The following is a 26,213-nucleotide window of genomic DNA, read 5'->3' as shown; positions in this document are numbered from 1 at the left end:
TGTGCAAAAGAAAAGAAACAACTCTAAATATAGAACTATAGTCAGGTCATTCTCCAAAGTTTGTTATAAGAAGTCCCTGTTATAGCCTATACGCCAGAAAGTGGCGCTGCTGACCCGTTTCTGTCACTTAAGAAATAAGAATAAACACATGTAGAAATATATTTTCTCTCTCTCTCTCTCTCTCTCTCTCTCTCTCTCTCTCTCTCTCTCTCTCTCTCTCTCTCCCTCTCTCTCTCTCCCTCTCCCTCTCCCTCCCTCTCTCTCCCTCTCCCTCTGAGTGTGTGTGTGTGTGTGTGTGTGTGTGAGGCTCGGGACAGCTCCAGCCAGTCAGACGCCAGCAGAGTTGAGCCCCTTTGCTTTGTAACCGTTTAGATATCAGTTCTGTCCTCTAACGGCAGGCTGAACGCTGCACGCGCTGTTGTGTTTCCAGACAAGCAGAGAAGCACGATCGCGAGACACGGAGAGGACCGGACCCGATATACCGGTGTCAACTCAGAAGAGACAGCTATGACTAATGAGACTAATGAACTATGATTAATATCCGGATAACCAATAACTTGCTTGCCAATGAGTCCCGTGGAAACAGCTAATTGAGTGCCAATTTTCCCGTTTTGCATCTTGAAGTACCGGAGCTTTCTTCAAGAAGGGACCCTAAGCTTCGCAGAGAGATGTATTCGTCCTGGGGCAGCACATAGGGGACATGATCATCCTGGAAAAGTAGAGGCTGGCGTCTTTTCTCACTTTAATGCTGACACATTACTGGATAACTGGATAACTGTGACCGGCTGCTGTGACACTTTTTAGTTTGGTAGAAACTTATCAACATTACTCTGTGGGCCGATGAACTTTGTCTGTGTCTGGAATATGTTGACACTCGTGACAACTTAACATTTTTGTTCAATTCTGTAACTAATCCAATACGATTATGTCCCCTCAAATTGCCTTGAACACTTGTGTAAAAAACTGACTGTCAGAGGTGTTTCAGAGCTGTTCAATATCACATAACTTGACAGTGTGATTGCCATCCTGTTCATGTGCTGTTTCCATTATTTTGTCCAGCAGCTGCAGCTCCACTACATCCTATCTGTGCTCAGTGTGTGTGTATCAGTGTGTGGGTTATTCACAGTGCTGCTATGCAGACTGACTGGAGCCACACTCAGACAGCTCGACTATAACCCCAATTCTGAGGCGCAGGCCTGGACTGCTTACACAGAAAGAAACCTTTACAGCTGAGGAAAGCTCCCTTCAAGTCTCGATCCAGAGGGACGACTTGTGTGGAATAGCAGATGTTACACAGCTTTGTGTACTAATGTGGATTATTCAGGATGCTGCTATGCAGACAGAGTGGAGCCACAGAAAATCTTCTGGTAAAGTTGGAGTAACACACACGGCTGTGCAGCTTCTGTCAGTGCAGTCAGTTGAACAGCTTGTGTTACACTGTTGGCAGCTGAAGGTTTGTCAGGAAGGTGTTTTTTTTTTTGCAGGGTTTGAGTATTATTGAAAAAACTCAGACTGGTTAAGTATGTGTACATTATGAATTGGAAACTTTCACATAGACTGGGACCAAAATTTGTGCCACAAAGTGAAACACAAAAGTATTTTCTGACTTTCTTCCACTAAAGAAGCAAATGCAGTTCAAAGTTTTTAAAGGTGACACTTACATAGTGAGTGAAACTTGGAACTGAGTGAAACTGTGGAATTGAAACATTTTGTTGGACAGTTTTGAAGACTTTGAACTCAATACATAGTTCAGTTTCACTTGCATTTCACATTTTTTGTTTTAGATTTTTTGTTCAAATTAATTTCACTTCTCTGGCTTGTTAGTTACACTTATTGTTGGGAAATGAAGAACCCTCATCCACTGAGTAATACCTGGAATAGATCCATTGACAAAGACCAAGTACTGGTGTCTGTGCCTGGCACTAACAAGAAGTTCAAGAGGAAGTCTCGGGAGCCTAAAAGGCTTTTCAGCGGCCCTGAGTCTGAGAGGATGAATACCTACCCAGCGAACATGTCGGATGTGGACTCGGTGGATGACACCCAGACAGAGGCATGTAGTGTCAGCAGGCTGATGATGTCACAAGAGAGGATGGCCTGTACTACAGGGATTATGTCAGGACTACCAGAAGGCAACATGGCTCCAGCTCAGAGTGGTGCCATAGACATGAGAATCGGCATTAACGTGCCTGCCATCACTTCCAAACTGTCCCAGTTACCTGCCTCTCCATTCTCTAACTCTGAGATCTCCCACTGGCCCACAGCCATCTCCCAGCCTCTGTCCAACAGACTCAAACTGGGCCTTTGCTCCACGTTCCCTCTGTCAACATCAACCAGCAGCAGCCACAGCCATTCACCCAGCCACCAGGCCTTCTCCCTGGAGCCCTCTCTGTCCGCTCAAAGTGCAGCTCTGTCTCTCCCAAGAGCGTCCCAGACGTCCCTGTGTTACGACCATGAGGAGCCCCAAGACCAGTCACCTCAGGTGAATGTTTGAAGTGTCATAACAAATGAAAACGTGCTCTGAGATATTACCTCTGTACAGAAATTAGAGTTGAAGTTGTTAATTAGTCAGTCCACAGAAAATGAATCATTTATTGATAATTGATAAATGGTTTAAGCTTAATTTATTAAGTCCCAGACATTGACTTGTTCCAGTTTCTTGTTCTATATATAGAGATTATTTATCTTGTGTGTTGTGTGTATTTAGGGATGGACAATATTCATTAGGGATTATTAATAAATACTTTTTAATGTGACATTCATTGATACTAAATAATAAGCTCTTGAGTTTCAACATGTCCCTTACTGTGGGAGGGATGTGCCCATCCTTAACACGAGCGTGCCATTCTGTAATAGAAATATAAAGGCCCAAGAGTGAATGGGCTTTCATTCACTGATCGTCTCAATCTGGTGAACTATTAAAAACATCTAGCACTCATTGTGGTTGAAAACTTATAGACTTGTGTATCCATATCTACTCGAGCATCATGTCTAGAATCCTGGTTCCAGTGAAGTGGATTCCTCTGACATTGTGATTGAACAGTCCTTATCCTGCTTCAAGCAGCCTTGTTTCCTGCTTTCTTTAATGAACTCACTGCATAACATCTGGCTTAACCAGGTATTTCCTCTTTTACTCAGTCAAACAAATCTGCCATGCCAGCGAGGTAGCACATTTCTAACAAAATGACAAAACAAAGTTTTAGTTCAGTGCAGATGATGCAAAGCTTGATTATGGTGATATGTTGATCAGGGTTTGGTCTATTTTAGTTCCTGTCTGGACTCTCCGGTGTCTTATTTGACTGATTGCTTTCAGCTGTGTTAAGCTACTGCTGATTCAAACTGAACCTTTCATATTGTTGCTGTTCACATGAATGCTATCCACTACTGGGGGGATGCTTTTATTGTGCAGAAGGTATAGAAATTACAATGTGTTTGTCACCAAGTTAGCGGAGCTTCATTAGTGGTGCTATTCTGGAACAAAAACAGATATGGACATATTCTGCGCTATTTGGGCAGCAGATAAGTTTCAAATATTGCAGGGACAAATAGTACAAACAGAGCTGAGCTGAAACGATGCAGGTAACAGGCTGTTACTGTACCCTGGAGAGAAAACATCTTGTGAGTAAAGAAGTTCAACTATGTCCTTCTGCTTTCAGGATTCTCCCAGGAGGCATGTTGGGATGAGTGCTGATGGAACTGGGCGTCTCCCAGAGGTCAAAGCCATTCAGCAGACCAGGAGGCTTCTAGCCAACGCCCGGGAGAGGACCCGCGTCCACACCATCAGTGCTGCGTTTGAGGCCCTGAGGAAGCAGGTCAGACTCAACAGTCCACACTAAAACACACACAAACAACAATGTATGTAGAAGCTCAAACACGTAAATACTGTACACATAAACATCGCGCAGAATCACATACAAGGTGGTTTTGGCATTCGGTAACAATAAATGTGTGGAAGGTGGCCTCAATGTGCAGATGCTGACTCTATTCTGCAGGAAATAATGCAAGAAAAAGATGTCATCATCTGGGTCTGGAACTGAAGTGGAGCGTATTTTCTTCTGAACACAAGTTCACTTTGTTTCTCGCTTCAAGCACTGTATACTTCCTATAACAATTGAGCATGCTCAGTGACTGACACTGAAGAACATGCTGTGGTGGAGTTGCCATTAGGGGTGGGCCGTAACCATGTGTGTGAAGAGCAGTAAGAGACTCTGTTTATAATGAGGTAGATCTCCTTTAATATCTGTTTTATCACAATACTGTATAAACAGTGCTTTGAATCAATGTGATGAAGAAAACAGACATTTCCATCTGCTTATTTGATCAGGTTATCATATTACATTAGTTTGGCAGACACTTTTGTCCTAAGTGACTTATAAGCACCACTGTAGTTACCATGAGCTCTGGACCTTGGTTACTTTTTATCACAGGCTACTCTTTATTTCTTTTTGTGTTTTTGTAAATTACAGTTCATTTAGCTGACAATAACAATCATGAGGATACAACTCCAAACAGCAAGACTCTTGCAAGTACATCAGCTTCAAATAGGTGAAATGATAATTTTTTATTTGTTTTTGTTTTTATTTGAGGGTTATCCGGGTCCCACCCGCAGTGAGGGAGTTACACAGTGTATTAATAGTGCCACGTTTGCCCATCAGTTTCATAGGGAAGATTTTAATGAATGCTGAATGCTGAGCTGAAATCAACAGACAGCATTATGATGTAAGTGTTGTTATTTTCAAGCACTTAATCAGAATAAGTGCCACGGGGCGGTAGTGGCTTAGAGCAGACACTGCAGACTTCAGGTACAGGGAGGATGGTGTCTTGAAGCAGGTGGGAACTCTCCTGTGACAGTGACATGTTGTAAAGGTCAGCGATGACTTCAGTGAGCTGCACATGTTCTTAGACATGACCAGGGATGTTATCAGGCCGAGCAGCTTTACTCAGATTTACTCTCAGAAGGATTCTTCTCACATGCGCTGTGATACTGGCAGCGGCTGGTCCTCTGGAGCCGAGGCAGACTTGACGGCCGACTCTTTGTTGAGGAGATCAAAACGAGCATAAAAGATGTAAAGCTCATCTGGCAACGTGTCCTCCCACATGATGGGGGCGCTCCAGCTTTTGTAGCTTGTGATATTCTGCATCTGGTGTTGACGTCTCTCTCTAAGAAGGAGCAATGTAAACAGCAACAACAAAAACACTGACTTCTCTGGGAAGATAATATGGCCGGCATCTTAATAGTAAATGTTCAACATCAGGAGCAGGCTGGGGAGTGGGATATCCTCAGGTCCTAGCTTAGCTCGTATCCCAGCTCTCCTCCTGGGGAGGTGTCGTTCGGTCCGGCTGGTCTGTAGATCTTGTGTGCTGTTGGTGATGGTCGCAAGATCTGCTGCACTTAGTCACTGCCTTCTCCAATGTTGATGGTATTTCTTTCATAAATGTAGCAAAGTTTATGGCAGCTACTGGCCGTGACATCTGCATGCACCGCCGTCACCATGGTAACAGAGAAACGTATACATGCGTTCTTGTCGGTTGGACTATTACTCCTCATCACTGGTCCACCTAAAAATACTGTGGGTAGACTACAGCGTGTCCAACATGCCACTGGCAGAATCCTAACAAGAAAGGATACATTTGATTACATCACACCTGTTCTCAGATCTCTGCATTGGATCCTGGTTGATTTCATCATTACTTACAAAATGTTACTCCTTGTCTCTGAAGTATCTCCCTCCTTCCCTTCCCTTCTCTCTCCAGGTGCCATGTTACTCTTATGGGCAGAAGCTATCCAAGCTGGCAATATTACGTATAGCCTGCAACTACATCCTGTCTCTGGCTCAGTTGGCTGAGCTGGACTACAGTTCAGAGCACGACAGTCTGAGCTTCTCTCAGTGTGTGGAGCAGTGTACCAGAACCCTGCAGGCCGAGGGGAGGAGCAAGAAGAGGAAGGTGAGGCTGCACTCATTCTCTATACAACATACATTCTCAAATAGTGGCCGTGGCCCGTGCTACAGAACTTTTATTTCTTGTTTTCCCTGCTTTATAATTATATGTTATTATATTTTAGTAAGCAGCCTCCCTGTGTTCTGACCTGCTCCTGTTTTAATTTGTTGTTATTACAAACATTCTCCATTTTTATCTGTTGTCTTGCTAAATTCCCCACCAATTCCATCCATCAGGAATTATCACTGTAATGTGAAATGCACATTATACTGAAGGTACCAGGTGAGCCATAATAGTTCAGATAATTTACCCCTCATTGGTTTTTACCTAGTCTTTATTAGTGCTGGACATACTCCCAGCTATTATTCAAATCCTACCTTTCATTTGATGATTTCCAGAATGCATAAAAACACTCTTCTCAAGCAGACTAACCATCTCACCTTGGCCTTTCCTCCATTCACAATCAATCGTAGAAGTTAATGTTGAAAGTTTATTAAGTGCTATATGTCAAAAACATACTTTACAAAGTGTATGTGTTGTAAACGATGAAAAGAAATGATTTATACTTGGAATTGTTCATGAAATGAAAATGAAGCTCAGTGTTCAGTCAACACTATACAGCTTGCAGCTTGCTGCCCTTTCTCCTTCATGTTAGTGGATGGAAGTTTGAGAAAGTAAACTTTGATTGACGTAGCTGCTGCTCGGGGCAGACGTTATAGAATTCACATTAAACCTAAAGTGATGCTTTATCCACTATTGTGATTATTATTACCATACTTGTTTCTCTATCAGACCTGCTGTCCAGCAGCATGTGGCAAAAACATACACACCATAAAACCACATGTAAAGTGAGTACCATGAAAAGCACTCTATATATAAAATGCATTATTATTATTACTATTATTATTATTTATAAATACAAATAAAAAAGAAGATATGGAACCTGTAAATACACCAGAAAAATGGCATTTAAATCAGAACAGATTAAGCAAGAATAGGGAAAACATTGTTGAATTCAACATTGGTGGTCATCATAAAAGTATAAAACAAGCAAAAACAATAAAAACACAAATAACTTTTCTACAAAAAGTGAGTGAATGTCAGTTGGACTTAAATATTTTTGACAAGACTATACAGCTGCATGACCAAATGTCCCACTGAACACATTCAACACCCTCATGGTTATAAAAGGAAATATATTTCAAAGTGAGTAAGCTTGGATGAAAAGGTTTTCATATATAAGACACAGTCATAGTGTACGGCTTTCACATGCAGCTTCACACTAATGCAGTCATGTTGCTCTTTTAGATGTTAACTAGCTGAGGACTTTTTCCCTGCTTGCTGGCTGTTTCTCCCAGTGTGCATGCCTGCGTTTGTGCATGTGTATTTGTCTCTGTGTGTGTGTGTTTGTATGCGTGCGTGCACATTTGTGTGTGTGCATGTATGTGTTTCACAAAGTTCCAGACACCAGATGTTTAGAGTGGAGGGGAAGTGGAGCTGGCGCCATGAAGGGCAGAGGGCAGTGAGAAGGCACGCGAACTGAAACCACACAAACGCGAGCACACACACACACACACACACACACACACACACACACACACACACACACACACACACACACACACACACACACACACACACACACACACACACACACACTTGGCACATTCCCCAGCAGTCTCTCCAACACATTCCCCCACTCTGCCGCTCCAGGCCATCTGCTCCAACATACTTTGAAACAAGGAGGGGAAAAAACACAGTCATCATCAGCCTGTCAGACATCAGCAGCTGGTGGAAAGACAGAGAGAGGGGGGGGGGTAGTAGTAGAGTGTGTGTGTGTCGGGGGGTGAAATAATTTTTCTATTTTTCTCAGAGCCTCTGAATCAGTGTGCACAGTTTTACAATTTTGATTTAGATTTTTGCACCACCTGCCTGAGGTCACACAAATTACGAATTAAAATCTTAAACTGAAATTGTCTTTCACACAGTTACATGGCAAATCTTTGGCCTACCAATCATATCAATACTAAGAGTTTCTACTACTCACATTGTAGGTGCAGTATAAATTATACTTAAAGAGGAACTTCACACTCAATAATCCTTTTGCACTGTACACATAGTCTCATAGATCATTGTTGGCACACGATGTTAATACAGACCATTCTTTCCCACAATAACTGCTTTTTCTGCTCAAAATTTGCTTGTATTTGAAAGTTCAGTCCAGTTGAATTCTCTGGCCCCTCCCTAATTGTGACGTAAAAGGCAAGACTCCCCTGACTATGGTATCAGCTACAGCTGCAAGTATAAATAGTGGAACACCGACTGATCGTAGCCCAAGCAGTGTTTCTGTTATATACATTTCCGCCGCTACTTCACAATCTTATGAAATGTCATGAAGTTACCCGACTGCAGAACTGTCGGCTCCACTGAACTCAAACCAACAGTTGTCCGCTCTCTCTCCACTTTGAGGATGTTCAACTGTAACGGAGAAAGTAGTCGTGACAACCAAAATACAACAACAATATGTTGTTGTATGAATTCATGAATTTATAACTGTGGCTTAGCAGACAAAGTACACCGAGCGCTGACTAGTACGGAGCGCATCTTCTCATGCTGGTATTACTGTCCCTGGGAGAGTTAGCTGTTAGCTGTTAGCGGTTAGATGTGTGTATACAGTTTATTTGTCAGTGAATAAATGCTACAACTCCTCAAGATCCAAGCCCAGTTATTGTATCTTGCCTGCCACCAGCTCATTAAAGTGAAGGGGTTTGGCCCAGAAGTTAGCCACAGCTTCGACTGAGGCTCTTATTTTAGTCATTGACAGCCGCTGCTCAGAGTTTTGCTCTGCAGTGTTTACATTTGACCACTGTCACAGTTGAAAGCAACTAGATACATTTACTACTGTTCTGTACTGATGTACTCTGGTCTGTGCAGAGGTACTTGTACTTTGTTAACACAAAGTGTATGTAGCTGGTATTGATTACTAAGTGTTTTACATAAACTCAATTTAAAATAATAAAAACAACAGTTAAATCAGATATAATCTGGATAATATAACAAATCTTCCTGGTTAATCGTGTATCTTTTAGGCTGCATTCACGTCAAATCCGGCGCGCTCAAACGAAAACACACATCCTCCCATTCATTTGAGTGGGGGTAGTGCGTTAAGGCAAGGAATTCCTGAGAAAAATGCAGCGTCCTGCGGTGAAAAAATTTAAACCAGTTGAAACAGACTCAACTTTTGTAGAAACTCTTCCCAAATCTCACAACATGACGTCACACAAATGGGCCTTTTAGTGACACTCCCACACTACCGCACAACCCTGCTGCTAATCACCAGATTTTGGGGCAGTTCACTGCGGGATGGTTGAAATTGTTTTGTCCCCAATGACCTTCAGGGCAGAGGATAGGATTTTGTTACCGAAGAACAAGACAAAATGTAGATTTAACTAGACAACGTGAAGTTAGATAGATTTTACTGATCAAAATAAACATTTTTCAATGTATTCTCTTAGGATTTTCATGGCCAACTAATTATTTTTAATATTGACAATATATTGTGTGTGTGCTGCCCGCTGCTGAAATAAATCCTAGAGGAATCACTGTCTTTCACACATAACATTAACAAGTCTTAGAAACAGTAATGTTTACCGTGATGAACAGCATGAAAAGCTATGTAGTGACACTCCTCCACAGACACACAGTGAGCCTCTCACCATAGAGCCTTAAGCCCAGCTACAACACAGTTACCCACACAGTGACTCTCAAAGGGGCATACATGTGTGTCAAAGCTCTACCTTTGTGTTTTCCTTAATAGTGTTTCCATCTTGACCTGTGGTGATGGGACAGTAACACAAAGAGACTTAGGTTGACATCCACTTGATTTGTCTAACTCAGACTGTTGAAGCCTCATATTACATTTTTATCCACATGTTAGGAGGAGTCCCCTCTCCTCAAGTCTACGGTGCGATTTAGTCTTTTAACTTATTGTTTTGGTTTTATGGCCCACAATTTAATGAATTTGTTTCTGTTTTAGCACATACAAAAATAAAAAGCTCTCTTTAATCCACTGTAGAGAGCCTGCTCAGCACCAAACACGGTTAGAGAGTATCATAGTGGAACATTTAGCAGCTAAAGAGTTAGATACTAGAGCTAAAAGGAGAGTGAATATTGGACTTAAAGTCATCATGTGGACACAAACATCATGAGCCTGTTGCTTTGTGTCTGCTGCATGTGGAAAAGCTTAGTCAGCAAGTTTGCTAGCAGATTTGCCTCAATTACTATAGAAGTCAAAGTATTATTAATTATGCAAAATGACTGCTTCAAGGTAGGATACATTTAGGACTGCTTCAAGGTATAATACACCAGCCAAATTGATTTTTTTCTTTACAAATTTGACAACACAAAATATGCTTCAATTATTATTATTATTTTCATATTTTATATATTTAGCCATTTAGTTACTACTTGTATACCCTTTATACAAATATTAAAGAACATGTTAATGTTCATCTGGTTGAGATGGAGCTAATTTGAACTACTTTATTTGAACTACTGCTGAAGAAGTAGAAATGCCAAACAGTGTAGATTAGAGACCGTGTTGAGCTTCCTGGACTTGAATCCAGCTCTGGAGTAATTCCTATTTATTAAAAGGATACAACACCACATGGCTATAAGTACTTTAAAGAGTTGTTGATCTCTGTATTTGTTCCTCCTGTCCATACTGGCCATTGGCCGTCCAAAAGTGATGGGGGACAAAATCCAGTCTTTGGTTCTTTGTAAAGAATTGTTATAAAATTCAGCTGAAGCTAATATAAGGCATCAGCAGTCTGAGTTAGACAAAGCAAGTTGATATCTGACGGTCTGCACAATTAATATAGAATTCCCTCTCCGTGCAATTGTATACTTGGAGCCCCCGTTGTAGTCAAGCTCCAAAAGTATTACAGCCCATTTCCCACAATGCAGCTGGATATAATCTTTTCATTTAACGCCATACCGTCAGTTGCTCTGCAATCTTACTCTGGCCGTTGACCATATCACATATAACCAAATACATTATTCATGGGTTAATGAATTGGCACTCTGCTGTTAATTAAAACTAAGTAGCTCAAATGCATGCTAATCTGGTGTGGCTGAATGTGTGAATATGATGAGAATTGTGCTGTCTCTGTAACCCTGTTCCTGTTAATTAATCTTATCTTCATTTTATTTACCAGCTGTTTAATTTCTAACAATATGGCACACTCTACTTTGGCTATCGAAACTGAAAGTTTAACTTTAAAAGACAGACTTTAACACAACATTAAATTATATGGGGCGTACCAGAGGTTGTCGGCTGTCCTTGGCCCACAGTGCGGCTCAGCTTGGTCCTTCATCTCTCTCTCCTCTCTCTCTCTCTCTCTCTCTCTCTCTCTCTCTCTCTCTCTCTCTCTCTCTCTCTCTCTCTCTCTCTCTCTCTCTCTCTCTCTCTCTCTCTCTCTCTCTCTCAGATGGCTGATAGTTTCTTAAACTCTCAGTTGCAACATCCGAGCATAAGGGCAGCGTTACTGAGAACAGGCTGGAGCAATTTCAAGGTACTATATTCTGTGGATCCAGTTGAGAAATCTAAAAAAGAGAGGGGTAGAAGTCCTTAGAAAACATTGGCTATGGCCGAGTAGGACGAAGAGATAAAAAGGGGACAAGTAAAAGAAGAAGAAACTGCAGCTGCCATCGTCTTTAAAAGAAATACCAGTGGCCTACTTCTGCCAACTATGAACAAATGATGACAATAGTTTTTGGCAAATAGCCAATCAAATTGCAGGAGACAACAAGCAGTAGCCCCAACCTGGCATCAAATTTGTGCAATCCGCTTTCAATGATTAATGCTTTGGGCATGTGTTGTTTTCCCACACTCGGGACACTTGACATTGCGGGTGTGGGGCTATCCCCACATAGCGGTCTCTTGAACCAAGAGCAATTAACACCATTTAATAACTATTCAATCCAGACAAATAACACCAGCAGGATTGTTTATGTCATGAATGAAATCTCTTACGCTCCTCAGTACCACTAAAACCTCTAATCAAGTCATTTTGAAGTTTCTTGTGTTTGCTAATCATGACTTGCACTGTTTATAGGCTATAAGAGAGTTTAGTTGTTCTCAATGATAGTTATAGTAATACTGACTTGGGATAGGAGCAAAATGTAGATAGAGCGATAGATCTACTGTATATACAGTTCACAAATGATTCAGACCGGGATGGAACCTGGTCTCTCCATAGATTGGGTTCATGTCTGGGCTCTGGCTGGCCCATTTGGGCTACTTCCATTCTATGCCAGTGAAGGTGGCGAAGCATATTTGCATCTTTGCATTATGTCAAGGTCAAGTTTGCTGAACGTTCAGGCAGATATTGCCTTCATTGTGCCTTCAAGCTGCTTCACCATTTGGTTTGGTATTGTGCAGGTGATGAGCAGTGCCTGCTTTCCTTCAGACATGACTGTTAGAATTGAGGCCAGACAGCTACATTTTGGTTTCATCAAACCAGAGAACCTTGTTTCTAAGTCCTTTAGATCCTTTCCTGCTAACTTGAAGCCGGCTTTCATTTGTCCTTCACTGAGTAGCGTCTTCCATCTGGCCAAATCACTGGAGTGTTGCAGTGAGGGTTGTCCTCCTTGAAGTTTCTTCCATCTCCACACAGGAGCTCTAGAGTTCAGCCAGATGAATATTTGGTTCTTGGTCAATTCTTTAACCTTTGTCCCCGATTGCTCAGTTTGGCCGGGTGGCCTGCTTTAGAAAAATGACTAGTTGTTCTAAACTGCTTCTAATGAAGAATTATGGAGGCTGCAGTGCTCTTGGGAACCTATGATGCAGCAGTTATTTCTTGTAGCCTTCCCCAGCTCTGTGCCTTGACCCAATCCTGTCCCTGAGCTCTGCAGGAAGTCTCTTCGACGAGGCTTGGTTTTTGCTCTGATATGCTTTGTCAGCTGTGAGACCTTATACAGACAGGTGTGTGTCTTTCCAAATCATATCCAAGCAATTGAATTGACCCCAGGTTGACTCCAATCAAGGAGTAGAATGTTATGATGGATGATCAAGAGAAACTGGAGGCCCCTGGGCTAAATTTCTAAATGAAAGGCCGTTTTTTTTTTTTTGTAATTAGCACAGTTAACCGCACATACTGACGCTGCAAAAGTAAAACTCAACGGTCGTAGTTTTAAACATGTGCTTAATATTTTGAATTATACAAAACAACTTGTTTTAGATTGAGGCAACAAAACTACTGGGTTAGATAATGTATTTAGTCTTGGTGTCACATGGGACACAAACTCTGTCCTGAGTTTATTGACCAGGGGAGTCACAACTCTCCATATCCAATTCAATATATTGCTATATATTGTGATACTGTAAGCAAGGCAATACATCACGATTTTAAAATTAAATTTTAGGAAAACAGTTGTAGTATAATGACAGTCTGTAAAGCCCACTGAGACAAATAGTATAAGTAACATTGGTTGGTTGCTGCAGTCTCTAAATCTTCTGCAGCGTTCGCTGTTTACATAACTCACGGGGAAGACAAAATGTTGCTGCTCTGGTGAAGTTCTGTTGTTTCCCCACTCATCTCTGACTCCACTAGTGCCCTTGGTGTCTCACAAAGTACAGCTGCAGCCTGTAAGCTTTGCTGTGTCGTCTTTGAAGTATTGTTGAAGTATTGTACACGGACGTTGTTGCTCTTTAAACAGCGGTACCTGTCTTCCTCCTTTGCTCCGGCCATGACTACTACAGCCACTAGAGGTCGACGTCGTCTTGTATTGGTTTCGGTGATCAACGATGTAAATAGATAACTGCCGAATGAAACTTCTAGTATGTGGAGCATTCTAACCCATATCTATGAGGCTGATAACCACTGAAAACACCCGTCCAATGGGAGGATTAACTACCGCAGTGGGTACGTAGCAAAGGGGGGTATTATGGGGTATGGAGTCTAGACTGATGAGGGAAATTTACACGATTAGGCGGCAACAAAACAAAATGTGAAAAAAGTGAAGGGATCTGAATAGTTTCTGAATTCACTGTATATATATATATATATATATATATATATATATATATATATATATATATATATGTAGATTTTCTATCTGTTCCCTGTAGATTCCAACCATGACATTAACCCTTCAGAATAAACAGCATAGCCTCCAGACCTCCAGCCTTCTTACAGTATCAATAATGTACACAATCATGTGTATACTGTTGTATACTAATACTAATGTTACACTTTTATCATTTCAATTTCACTGCAAATATATACTGTAAGTAATACTAATAATGTGCATAATTGTGATATACTTTCTGAAGTTTGTGACACTGGAGCTCATCAGGTTATTCAGAATGTAAACTAATCTGTACATAATGCAAACATTTCTGGTTTCCTTCAAAACTTTACTAATAGACGTTCAAAGCAGGAGCTGTCAGAACTGAGATCAGAGTATTCTGCAGTCAATCTCAAAACTTTCAGCCCGGACTCGTTCCTCTTTGTGTTTCAGGAGTGAAGCTGGTCCCACACGTGACCCTCTGACAAAGCTACGAGGACGCAGAATACTGGGAGGACAAAGGACGAGATGAAGTAGATAAATGGAAGAGTGATCCGGATGAACTCATTAGTTACTAACATTAATACTTATCTGAGCGGAATTTTGAAAGTTCTGTTCATCAAGGTCCAAGAACAACATCTGACACAACAAAAGATGCAAAGTGACGTAGGGACTAAAAGCTTCACATGTGTATCCAGCTACATAATACATACATTACTGTGCTCGGATTGTGTATTGGAGCCACTGCTGCCTTGTCTATGTGTGTTTCAGTATGTATTTCCTGACACGCCCACCTTTGAGCTGGCAAACTCATTATAAGCACAAAGCTCGTCTGGTGTGTGTGAAGCTCTAAACTAAACGTTACTGCAGATATTCAGAACAGTCACTGCAAGTCAAGCATCTCATTCATTAAGCCCTTTTCTAAAGTAGATGTTTTTATAGTTTATAAGCCTGTTATATTTCAAAATATGCCAATTATCTTTATTTTATTCACTACAAATAAAAATATTTAAAAAATATCCCTCAGTGTGATTTCTTTTTACAAACAATGCGTTGATACAATAAACCCACCATGCATTGTATTTCTCTCGTTGTGCAGCAATACAAATCAATCAAAGGCCACAATAAGCTGTTATGATGAACACACATATTAAAGGGCCACTACAGTGATCTAATATTGCACTTCTTTATAGGCGGGGACTTGTAAGAGAAAGACTTTAAAAAGAATGTTGAGAACCTGCCAACAAACTAACAGCTTGAATGCAGCTCTTAGTGACAGCAGAGCTGCGAAGATGAGCAGACAACAACCCGAGTGAGCAACAGTTACCGAGCAGCAGCCTGATAACCTGATAACAGCGCCTGTAAATAACTTGGGTCGTTTCACACTCAGTGTTTCAGGCGTGAAACTATGGACGGAGGTCATTTCTGAAATGGTGCTTTTACACTTTTAGGAACGGAGATCATATTCGTTTTCAAAAGAAAACACATCAGTGTAAATCAGTGTCAAAATGACAAAACTCTGGATCCACCATGACATTTTCATAAGGACAGTGACCTGAACTGAAAAAGCAAACATTGGTATTGAAACACTTTTATTGGAAAAAGTTGTAAAATAAAAAATATAAAGTTCCACTGAAAAATAAAACACAGGCATTAAAAAGATATTTTGACAAGTTTATTTTATTGACAGGGGTTTTCAGTTTCAACTTTCTGTCACTTTGGGCGTAGAGGGAGGACTCTTCTGGAGTCACTGAAAAAAGAGATTAAGAAGAAATGTAGAAGATTCTCATCTAAAAACACAACATTGCAAATAATCTCAAAATGAGGTAAAATCATTTTTAATATCTTATTTCTCAATGGAACTTTTTTCTGTGCCAATACAAGTGTTTCAATGCCAATGTTTCCCGTCAGGTCTTGTTTCCAATGACAAAGGTTACGGTCACAGTGCACATAAGAGCCACATTGTAACACTGGTGTGCTGCTCCTCATGACTGGTAAACTGATCGTGTGTGTATTACTAACATTAGTGGAGTGACTTGTTCATGTGTAGCAATATGGCCAGTCATTTTACATAACAGAGGTCTGGCTCAATCACATTGGAACTGATACCCTTTTGGAATAAACCTTTAATCCAGGAGCCAAACTTCCAAAAATATCTCCGTCGTGCCAATTTGAAGAGGGGTGTGTCCCTCGTAATGGAAAGTGCATGATAGCATTACAGAACTGGTAGCTTTCTATATGCTACCACTCCTTTGTCCATCCCGCCATTATTACAATTTCCCCTTGTTTTTCAGCAATCTTACAGTATACTAACAAGTTAGTATAAAAGAATATAATGCAGTTGTATATCATTATAAAGCTGAGACTATAATCCATCTACCCGTCACCTTTTGATGATACTGAACAGAATATAACGCTGCAACAGGGCAAATTCTGAATTCCTGTGCCAATGCCTTATAACTGTCTTCATATTGATGAGGTGTGCCGGTGGATAGATCCTTCAGAACAAGCTTTATGATGCATTACATGAATAACATGTACTATTAGAATAAACTTAACTTTGCTGTTTGTTTCAGAGGAACAGTACGTTTTTGAGTTCTTGTATTATTTTGTGTTTCTGCTGCTCACAATAACAGAATCCAGTTCAAAGTTCTGAACATTCGATCAGAAACACATTACACAAAGTTAATGTTGTTATTCATGTGATGTATCATTTTAAAGCTTGTTTTGATGGAACTATCCATAGGCACATCTGATCAGTATGAAGTTAGTTATAAGGGCATCTTCAGAGGTAACCAGGCACAGCAGGGTGCAGCTGCATTACATTTTGAATGATCATCTATCATGTGTTTTCCTTTACATAAATTAAGACTTTTCCACCACAATCTGATGCAGGCATAAAGATTCACCAGAATGCAGGAAAGTAAGTGTTTGATGCTCAAATTTTCCCAGACAGAACCTCGCTTAACATGTGTCCCACCCTCAATGTTGGAATGAAACCTACGCCGATCATGGAGTCTCTGAGATGGCTACCCCGGCTCTAGCACAGAGCGGTTCTGATGTCCTCCACTGCACCAGTCCCTCCTTCCAGATCCTGTGAGAAGATGACGAAGGACGTTGCACAGCATGCAGCTCGACACATCTTATGAAACCAGCAGATGTTTTGGTTCCTGCTTTCCAGGTGTGAGTGAGATCAATTCATATCAAATGAACTTAGACCAAAGAGGTTACATACTCCGGCAGACTTGTTTATTCGTGGGATATCTCAAAGAGATGTGATTATTATTATTAACTTTATTGATTGTCATCCAAATGAGGCCAAGTCTTGTAAAGTCTTCTCCTGTCCTCTGCTGGCAGACACAACACGGGAGGGTACGTCATAATGAGCCACAGGCCAGCAGACAACCTGCCTGTAAGCTGTGTCGTGCTATTGTCTGGGGATAGAGCCACAACACACAAGCACCTCTTCATCAAAAGTAATGTTCATCTTCAGGCCGTCTGTCCCGCCTGCGGTCCAGCACGTGTAACGTAGTGGAGACAGACACAGATTGTACAATGCACGACTGAAACAAGATACTTGTGCATTAGTTTGTGTTACGCAAGTATCAATACGACCAAATACTAGTTTTTAGTCTGATATGCAATGCTGTGATGTGAAGTTATTAGCCATCAGTATCTAATGCCTGTCACTCACCAAGACATGTGTCCAGCTGTTCTCCTCACAACACAACTCGATTTCTTGTCAAGGCATCATTTCTTTTGATCTCTTTCTGTTCCTGGTGTCTTGGACACCTCGCAGACTCATGACATGAGTACAAGTATACATTTACAACCTCTTCAGTGTCAAAACTATCATTGACATCCATATTTGTTATTGATGAAGTTGACAAGCTCTGCCTCCTGTGACATCATGTTTCATTTGTCTTTGAGGTTTATGCCACATATGTATCCCAGATGTTTCCCCCACAAAAATCTAGTTTCTACATAATAGTCCTACGCATTGATTCACGAGGGCTTCCAACCAGCAACTTGCTCTTTAAGTTAAATAAATTGTGCTTTTGAAGAATAACATCATCACTGATCACATGGAAGGACGTTTGGAAGAACAAACAACGAGGCAGAATCAGTTAAATCTTTGTCTGATTAGATGTTTTTCACATCTTGATGCAGGTAAGTCAGTTTTACTTTGGCTTTTTAGAGCATTCTGAAGTGGAAGTACAGGGATACAGGCTCTGGTCATAGAATTGTGGGAAGGCACATTTTTCCACTTTGATTTCCCCCTGAATTCAGTCTTTGTGCTGACCTAAACACATTCTGATGTTTACTTACAGAGTGCTCAGGGATCAGGGCATCTGATATCAGCCACCCTATCTCACTGGGGTAAACACCAAACAAGCCTATCTCCCAAAATGTCACATTGATCTACCATTTTACACTATGTTGGAGTTCAAAACAAATGTTTGTCCGAGCTTTGTCTTTACTCTAAATGATCAGTCCTGATTGAAAGCACAGAGTCAGCAGGTACAACAACTAAGTCCAGTCCAACGTCCTGCACACGGCTTCTCTATCAGAGGTCTGGAGCTGAATGTTGCTGAATAACATCCGTTTGAATCTGTATGCGTGTCTGGTCAGTGGACCACACAGATGTCCAGTATACAGAATTTGGCTCTACAGGTGGGACAGGGGACTCTGCTGGACAACCAGGTCTCAGGTCTTTGCTGATCTTGCCGGCTGGCGAACCATCGACCCAGACAGGACAGACACCACATGGGTCTGCAGAAACACCGCTGGCACTCTGACTCATTATCATCTCCTATAACACACAGCAGCCACAGGGTCAGAACCAGAGTCACACACAAATACACTCAACAGCTAAGAACAAGGAAGCTGGACAAATAAAGGATGTCCACATTAATGAAGTAACAGACTTCTCTCCTACCTTCTGCGTGGCAGAGTCTGAGCAGCTTGGTGCTTGCTGGAACCTGCATACAACCTATACAGGGCTCCACCTCCTGTGTATGGAGAGAGAGAAGAGTCTTGTGCATTGTTATTGCAATCATATGGACAGGATATTAGCACAGCAGTAGTATAAACACAAACGGTAGTGTACCTGTCCACTGGGGAGTGTGTACGGTTGATTCAGGTACACCTGAGCTCTAAATGTTTCCAGGAAGAGTTCACTCATGGTTTGGTGGATCACCACGTTGGCAGAGTTTCTGATGGGAGCGTGGAGCTTCTCCCTGAGCTCGGCATACTCTGTAGAGATGAGCCTGGAAACAGTGGAGAAGTGACATGGCTTTTTCGAAAATGGCATATGCCATTTTGAGACACACACACACACACACACACACACACACCTGATATCAAAGGTTCTGACAGCAGCGTTGATGCTGTGCACTCTCAGGGTCAAGATCTGTGCGGGGGATGTCGAGTCTGGACTCAGCTGGTGCTGTCTGGATTCTGTCACTGTCACATGACAGTCACTCTGTAAGGCCATGTACACGTGATAGGTGGTCACCTGGAGAAGGACAAAGATGATCCTGAAAAGGGGAACTGAAGTGTTTGGTGACACTTAGGGGTCCAAGCAGCGTTTTTGTTCTCCTCATTCTTCCGCTGCTTCGTCTTCTTCAAGTGTTAATGTAGCAAAAACTGTAAGACCACAAGTCACAAAAATGTCTGCTCTACAAATGTCAAACTAAATGTTCTAAAAAAATCTATTTCTGTAAACTCGTCAAGACCGTTGGGCCGATCGTCCTGAAAGTCTGTCAGAATCATCTATCCATCTATATTTGCGGATCTTTAGTTATCAAAGAAATTTCGATACATCAATCTGTGTTATTATTATCATTGCGTCAACTTGTAATAAGTGTGAACAGTAATGTCTCCCAGTGGCAGTGTGAGTAAGTCACCTTCTCTGGGGATTCACAGTTCCAGGGTTCAAATCCTATGATTTCTGAACAAATTTCACTAAAATCTTTGATGATACATCCGAGAAAAACAAGTTGATATGGGATAAGTTTTGTGACGTCGCTCTCGCTGCCTTCTGCTTGTGAGGTCGGTTTGTCTTCCTGGCTCAGCCGGCGGGCAGGGTGGGAGAGCCTCCTCCTGTTTCTGCCCATCTGTCATGCACTCACAAACATGAGTGACATGCCATATCCTGTACTACTTTATCAATTTCTAAACTCAAACTTCACTGTTGTAAGCATTTTCATGTTAAAATAAACAAAAATACACCAGTTCTGCACATGTGATGTCTTTGCCTCAACTTGTGAGTTCAGTGAGAGTGAGAGCCTCTCCAACCGCGCAGTCAGTCAGTCGCCTTTTCTGACTTGCAAACAACGTGACATTTGTGCACGTGGTATGTTTTCATGAGGTCACTGCTTGGACCCTGATCACTGCAGCGATACTTCATCACACAAAGTCACATACAAAGAACAATAGATCAGTGCATAAGACCTTTATTAATAGCTTTTTCTGTGACCAAACTTCTCCTTCCTGGGGCCGCATGGACTATAACGTATATAGTCCTGGGGCATGAGCTTTGTCATTTCATGACACTTGAATCTGCACAAAGATGACTTTATCACTTACATTTCTATTAAAACTCTGTAGAACTCTCGACACGACAGTGGGAGCTGCTGGTGGAGGAAAGCCTGAAACTCCTGGTGAGTAAGCGCTATTGATCGGATGAGATCAAATCACAGAACCCAGCAGGGCGTCTGTGGTGAAGAGTGTCTTCTGTTGATAATAACCTGACTGAACACCAGGGATATCATTCCTTTCTGCTCACCTGTCGTGGCTGCAGAGTTGTAACTCAACACATTTCTCCCACAGGAGATCGACTTCCTTGATGTCATCTGGCAATCTACACATGTGGTGATAATGACACCTAGTGTTTACAGTACGAACTGCATTTTACAGCCAGCAGGCCAAATATAGGTTTCATTTGAAAATAACTCACGACCATATGAATGAAGGTCTCAGCCAGCACATCACCCACGCGGCCATAGTATGGACACCTCTAATCAACACCAACACAATATCAACACAGAAGAAGGTTTTTCACTCACCTTCAACACCCAGCTGTCAGTTACTATAACTCTGGCTCCAGGTGCTCCTGTAGCAAACTTATCTATACGTCTGAACTCATCGTTGACGCTGGCTGCCACGGAGCCCCAGCTGGAGTGAGGAGGCTGTATGTGCGCCTGCAGGACCCGGCTGATTGGATGGTTGTGCCAGTGATGGCGGGACCAGTAGATGACTAGCGTCCAGCTGGTCAATTGGAAGCAGAGAGAGAGGAGGAGAAATGCTCTCCAGCTGTCACTCACCTGTTGAAACACAACATGAAACACATGAGACCAACATTTAAGAACTACTGCCAACAGTGTGGAGAACATCCTCACCTCCTCCCTGCATCAGGGGAAGGACATATGCAAGTTAAAGATTGCACATTTCATTGCTGATGCAGAAATGATAAAACTTTTATTAGGACCGGAATGAGATATCATTTAGAAAAATCTAAATCTTGGCACAAAGGAATATCAATAAACAAATATGTCTTAATGATTATTTAAACAGAGTATGACTGAGCAGAAGACGCTGCTGGGACAGCCTGTAGCTTTCTCTTGCTTCAGAGGGGAGTGACTTAGTTCAACTCAATGCATTGCTGAGTTTTTATTTTAGGACACTGAACACAAACTCTGGTGAAAATTTGGCAAGTGAAAATGGGTTATTTTCATAATAATGGGAAATTAAACAGTTGTCTGAAGTGTAATGTGTGTGCATAGAGTGACACCAAGTGTATTCATAGACAGGTAGAGAGAAACAGGTAGAGAGAGACAGGTAGAGAGAGACAGGTAGAGAGAAACAGGCAGAGAGAGACAGGTAGAGAGAAACAGGCAGAGAGAGACAGGCAGAGAGAGACAGGTAGAGAGAGACCGGTAGAGAGAGACAGGTAGAGAGAGACAGGCAGAGAGAGACAGGCAGAGAGAGACAGGTAGAGAGAGACAGGTAGAGAGACACAGGTAGAGACACAGGTAGAGAGAGACAGGTAGAGAGAGACAGGTAGAGAGAGACAGGCAGAGAGAGACAGGTAGAGAGAGACAGGTAGAGAGAAACAGGCAGAGAGAGACAGGTATAGAGAGAGACAGGTAGAGAGAGACAGGTAGAGAGAGAGGTAGAGAGAGACAGGTAGAGAGAGACAGGTAGAGAGAGACAGGTAGAGAGAAACAGGCAGAGAGACAGGTAGAGAGAAACAGGTAGAGAGAGACAGGCAGAGAGAGACAGGTAGAGAGAGACAGGTAGAGAGAGACAGGCAGAGAGAGACAGGCAGAGAGAGACAGGTAGAGAGAGACAGGTAGAGAGACACAGGTAGAGAGAGACAGGTAGAGAGAGACAGGTAGAGAGAGACAGGTAGGAGAGACAGGTAGAGAGAGACAGGTAGAGAGAGACAGGTAGAGAGAAACAGGCAGAGAGAGACAGGTAGAGAGAGAGAGGTAGAGAGAGACAGGTAGAGAGAGAGGTAGAGAGACAGGTAGAGAGAGACAGGTAGAGAGAGGTAGAGAGACACAGGTAGAGATACAGGTAGAGATACAGGTAGAGAGAGACAGGTAGAGAGAGACAGGTAGAGAGAGAGAGGTAGAGAGAGACAGGTAGAGAGACACAGGTAGAGAGAAAGGTAGAGAGAAAGGTAGAGAGAGACAGGTAGAGAGACAGGTAGAGAGAGAGGTAGAGAGAGACAGGTAGAGAGAGGTAGAGAGAGACAGAGAGAGACACAGGTAGAGAGACGTAGAGAGAGAGGTAGAGAGAGACAGGTAGAGAGAGACAGGTAGAGAGAAACAGGTAGAGAGAGACAGGTAGAGAGAGACAGGTAGAGAGAGAGGTAGAGAGAGACAGGTAGAGAGACACAGGTAGAGAGACACAAGTAGAGAGACACAGGTAGAGAGACACAGGTAGAGAGACACAGGTAGAGAGAGAGGTAGAGAGAGACAGGTAGAGAGACACAGGTAGAGAGAGACAGGTAGAGAGACAGGTAGAGAGAGGTAGAGAGAGACAGAGAGAGACACAGGTACAGAGAGACGTAGAGAGAGAGGTAGAGAGAGACAGGTAGAGAGAGACAGGTAGAGAGAGACAGGTAGAGAGAGAGGTAGAGAGAGACAGGTAGAGAGACACAGGTAGAGAGACACAAGTAGAGAGACACAGGTAGAGAGACACAGGTAGAGAGACACAGGTAGAGAGACACAGGTAGAGAGAGAGGTAGAGAGAGACAGGTAGAGAGACAGGTAGAGAGAGGTAGAGAGAGACAGAGAGAGACACAGGTAGAGAGAGATGTAGAGAGAGAGGTAGAGAGAGACAGGTAGAGAGAGAGGTAGAGAGAGAGGTAGAGAGATAGAGGTAGAGAGACAGGTAGAGAGAGACAGGTAGAGAGAGAGAGAGGTAGAGAGACAGGTAGAGAGACAGGTAGAGAGACAGGTAGAGAGAGAGAGAGGGGTGGAGAGACAGGTAGAGAGAGAGGTAGAGAGACAGGTAGAGAGATACAGGTAGAGAGAGAGGTAGAGAGACAGGTAGAGAGATACAGGTAGAGAGAGAGGTAGAGAGACAGGTAGAGAGATACAGGTAGAGAGAGAGGTAGAGAGACAGGTAGAGAGAGAGGTAGAGAGATACAGGTAGAGAGAGAGGTAGAGAGATACAGGTAGAGAGAGAGGTAGAGAGACAGGTAGAGAGAGAGGTAGAGAGATACAGGTAGAGAGAGAGGTAGAGAGATACAGGTAGAGAGAGGTAGAGAGACAGGTAGAGAGATACAGGTAGAGAGAGAGGTAGAGAGAGAGGTAGAGAGACAGGTAGAGAGAGAGACAGGTAGAGAGAGAGGTAGAGAGACAGGTAGAGAGAGAGGTAGAGAGAGAGGTAGAGAGAGAGAGAGAGAGAGAGAGAGAGAGAGAGAGAGAGGGGTGGAGAGACAGGTAGAGAGACAGGTAGAGAGAGAGGGGTGGAGAGACAGGTAGAGAGACAGGTAGAGAGAGAGAGAGAGAGGGGTGGAGAGACAGGTAGAGAGAGAGGGGTGGAGAGACAGGCTAACCTGGTGAATGTAACCCAGGTTATTTTCTGGAGCAGCGATACACATCCCCATGTAGTAACCTGGAGAGATAAAACAGATTACACTCCATGTTAGACACACAACATACACACACAGAATCATGAAGACAGCCCGTGAGGACATTGACCGATTATTTTGTCCAACACTGAGCAGCTCAACATGTAGGTGTCGCGAGCGCATCCTGTGTGTTGTATTTGACAGGAACACTAGCAGGACGTGTGTTGAACAAAGTTTGTAAATAACTGTTGCCAAAATGTAAAACGGGATTTAACTAAAGCTACACCTTCCAACAAATTACTTCATTTCAGATTATCAAACGTCAAACTGTGCGCGCTAGCTAATTTATTCAGTATCTTTCAGTTCGGTCTCCGGAATATTTTGTAAGACGACAAATATGAGAATATTGACTTAGTTATTTCCCCGTCCTTATATCTGTCTGAATGTTAGATTGTACCTAAAGGCAGTGCAGAGTGGATCAGTACGGTAATGCTGGTCCTCCTGACGTGGTACTGGACGAAGCCCACATCCTCACTCCCCAGCCAGGACGAAAACAGATTCTGGATGGTTAAACCGGCCGAACGGAACTCGGTGGGCGTGAACACGAAGCAGAGAGAGAACACTATGTAAGCCAAAGTAAAAGTTAGCTCCGGGCTCTCCATACTTTATCTAGGTTTACTACTATCACAGGAATATTGAGAATAGAGGTAGACTTCCTTTTTCTTCTACAAGTCTTCTTTCTTTTCTTCTTTGGTGCTTATTGGCTGTTGGCAAATCCGCTTAGAGGCGCATTACCGCCACCTGCTGGGCTGGAGTGTGGCAGGAAATATCTCCATTACTCCTGTTGTGATACAAATTGTATTTATTATATAAAACATGCATAAATAAAGGAAGAAACTTCACGGCACATATACGTATGACCAATATACCCCCATCCCTCAGCCTACAGGACAACTTCAACCTTTCCCCTCAATGAGGTATCATGGTACATACATACATACAAAACTTCTACGGTAGTGACAAAAACTAAACTAAACAAAAGAACCCAGCTGGAAACAAAATAACATAAAATGCAGTAATACTCTAAATTGGACCACATCATGCAAACCAATCAGGTGCAAAGGTGTTACCATGATGACACACACACTCCACCAAGGCAGCACCACGGCAAATTACTCTCACAATGACTGATACCATGACGAAACCCATGACACCTACCTGCATGGGTTTACTTATTATTTACAGTAGTGCCTTTATGCTTTCAATGGCACTATGCATTACCTAAAACATTTGCATTATTTTGTTTTGCACCACATGTCCTTGCAACAGACTGCTCCATGTAAAGAATATCATGAAAAATAAGAAACACTGTTGTCTCAGAAACGAATGCAGGGCCTGGCAATGAGAGCGATCATTTTTACTTGCTTTACAGTGTGGAGACTGTGATCTTTTGCAATGTCAGCATTTGTTTGTATCAGTCTATGCCACCCTCCCAGTAATACATTATAATTATGGAATAATGGAAAGTGCTGATTATATTTTGGATTGATTATATAATAATCTTGGTGCGCTTGCTCACCGGGCGCCAAACAACAATTCATCTTGAGATGATTGGACCCAACGTGAGACTTCAACGTTTAAATGTAATGTTTAAATGTACTAAGTCTTGTGGCCTATTCATGTTATTCTTCGCCTGAACTAGGGAGCTTCCACATTGCATACTTTTGTGTTTTTACTTCTGCTTTACGGTGGAAGTGTGATTACTTTGCTTAGCGGCGCCAGCTTTATCAACCTTTACTTAACAAAGAAACTTTGTTTAAGATTTATAAAAGCTGTTAGTCATTTTAAAATAATTTTCCAGGCGAGAAAATTATATATACTTTAAATAATACATTAAATACATCTCAAATATTCACTTTTTTAAACACAAGAGCTAAGACTGCATATTGGAGAAACTAGAGAGAAGAATCATTTTGGAGAAGAATAGCAAAACATAAAAGAGGAGAAGGAATGTGCAGGATAAAAGGAGCCACAGATCGATGGAGGAAGACCTTGGATTTAAGCAGAGTCTGACACAAAATGATCATAAATACTTAAACGTGCTTTCTCTTCTCTC

The 26,213-nt window shown here is 42.2% G+C and overlaps 2 protein-coding genes across 3 annotated transcripts; one reads left to right on the top strand and one right to left on the bottom strand.

Annotated features, from left to right (window-relative positions):
• Window positions 1–376: 376 nt before the first annotated feature.
• Window positions 377–15,028, top strand: atoh8 (atonal bHLH transcription factor 8). Of its 2 annotated transcripts, XM_029442332.1 has the most exons (5): window positions 377–2,479; window positions 3,654–3,809; window positions 5,752–5,943; window positions 11,427–11,510; window positions 14,461–15,028. In XM_029442332.1, exons 1-5 carry the CDS (start codon window positions 1,844–1,846, stop codon window positions 14,464–14,466), a joined length of 1,074 nt encoding a protein of 357 aa, XP_029298192.1. In that variant the 5' UTR covers window positions 377–1,843; the 3' UTR covers window positions 14,467–15,028. The 2 variants fall into 2 exon arrangements, with proteins under 2 accessions (XP_029298192.1, XP_029298193.1); XM_029442333.1 differs by lacking the exon at window positions 11,427–11,510.
• Window positions 15,029–18,129: 3,101 nt separating this feature from the next.
• Window positions 18,130–24,860, bottom strand: tmem129 (transmembrane protein 129, E3 ubiquitin protein ligase). Its single transcript, XM_029441994.1, has 7 exons — window positions 24,555–24,860; window positions 24,083–24,141; window positions 21,078–21,335; window positions 19,365–19,525; window positions 19,118–19,277; window positions 18,947–19,019; window positions 18,130–18,820 (listed from the first exon to the last, which is right to left on the bottom strand). The coding sequence occupies exons 1-7, from the start codon at window positions 24,757–24,759 to the stop codon at window positions 18,636–18,638; spliced, it is 1,101 nt and encodes a 366-aa protein (XP_029297854.1). The 5' UTR covers window positions 24,760–24,860; the 3' UTR covers window positions 18,130–18,635.
• Window positions 24,861–26,213: the final 1,353 nt, after the last annotated feature.

Source organism: Cottoperca gobio, chromosome 10 (assembly GCF_900634415.1).
Source record: "Cottoperca gobio chromosome 10, fCotGob3.1, whole genome shotgun sequence".
Taxonomy (NCBI): domain Eukaryota; kingdom Metazoa; phylum Chordata; class Actinopteri; order Perciformes; family Bovichtidae; genus Cottoperca; species Cottoperca gobio.
This window is presented reverse-complemented; position numbering and strand designations above follow the sequence as displayed.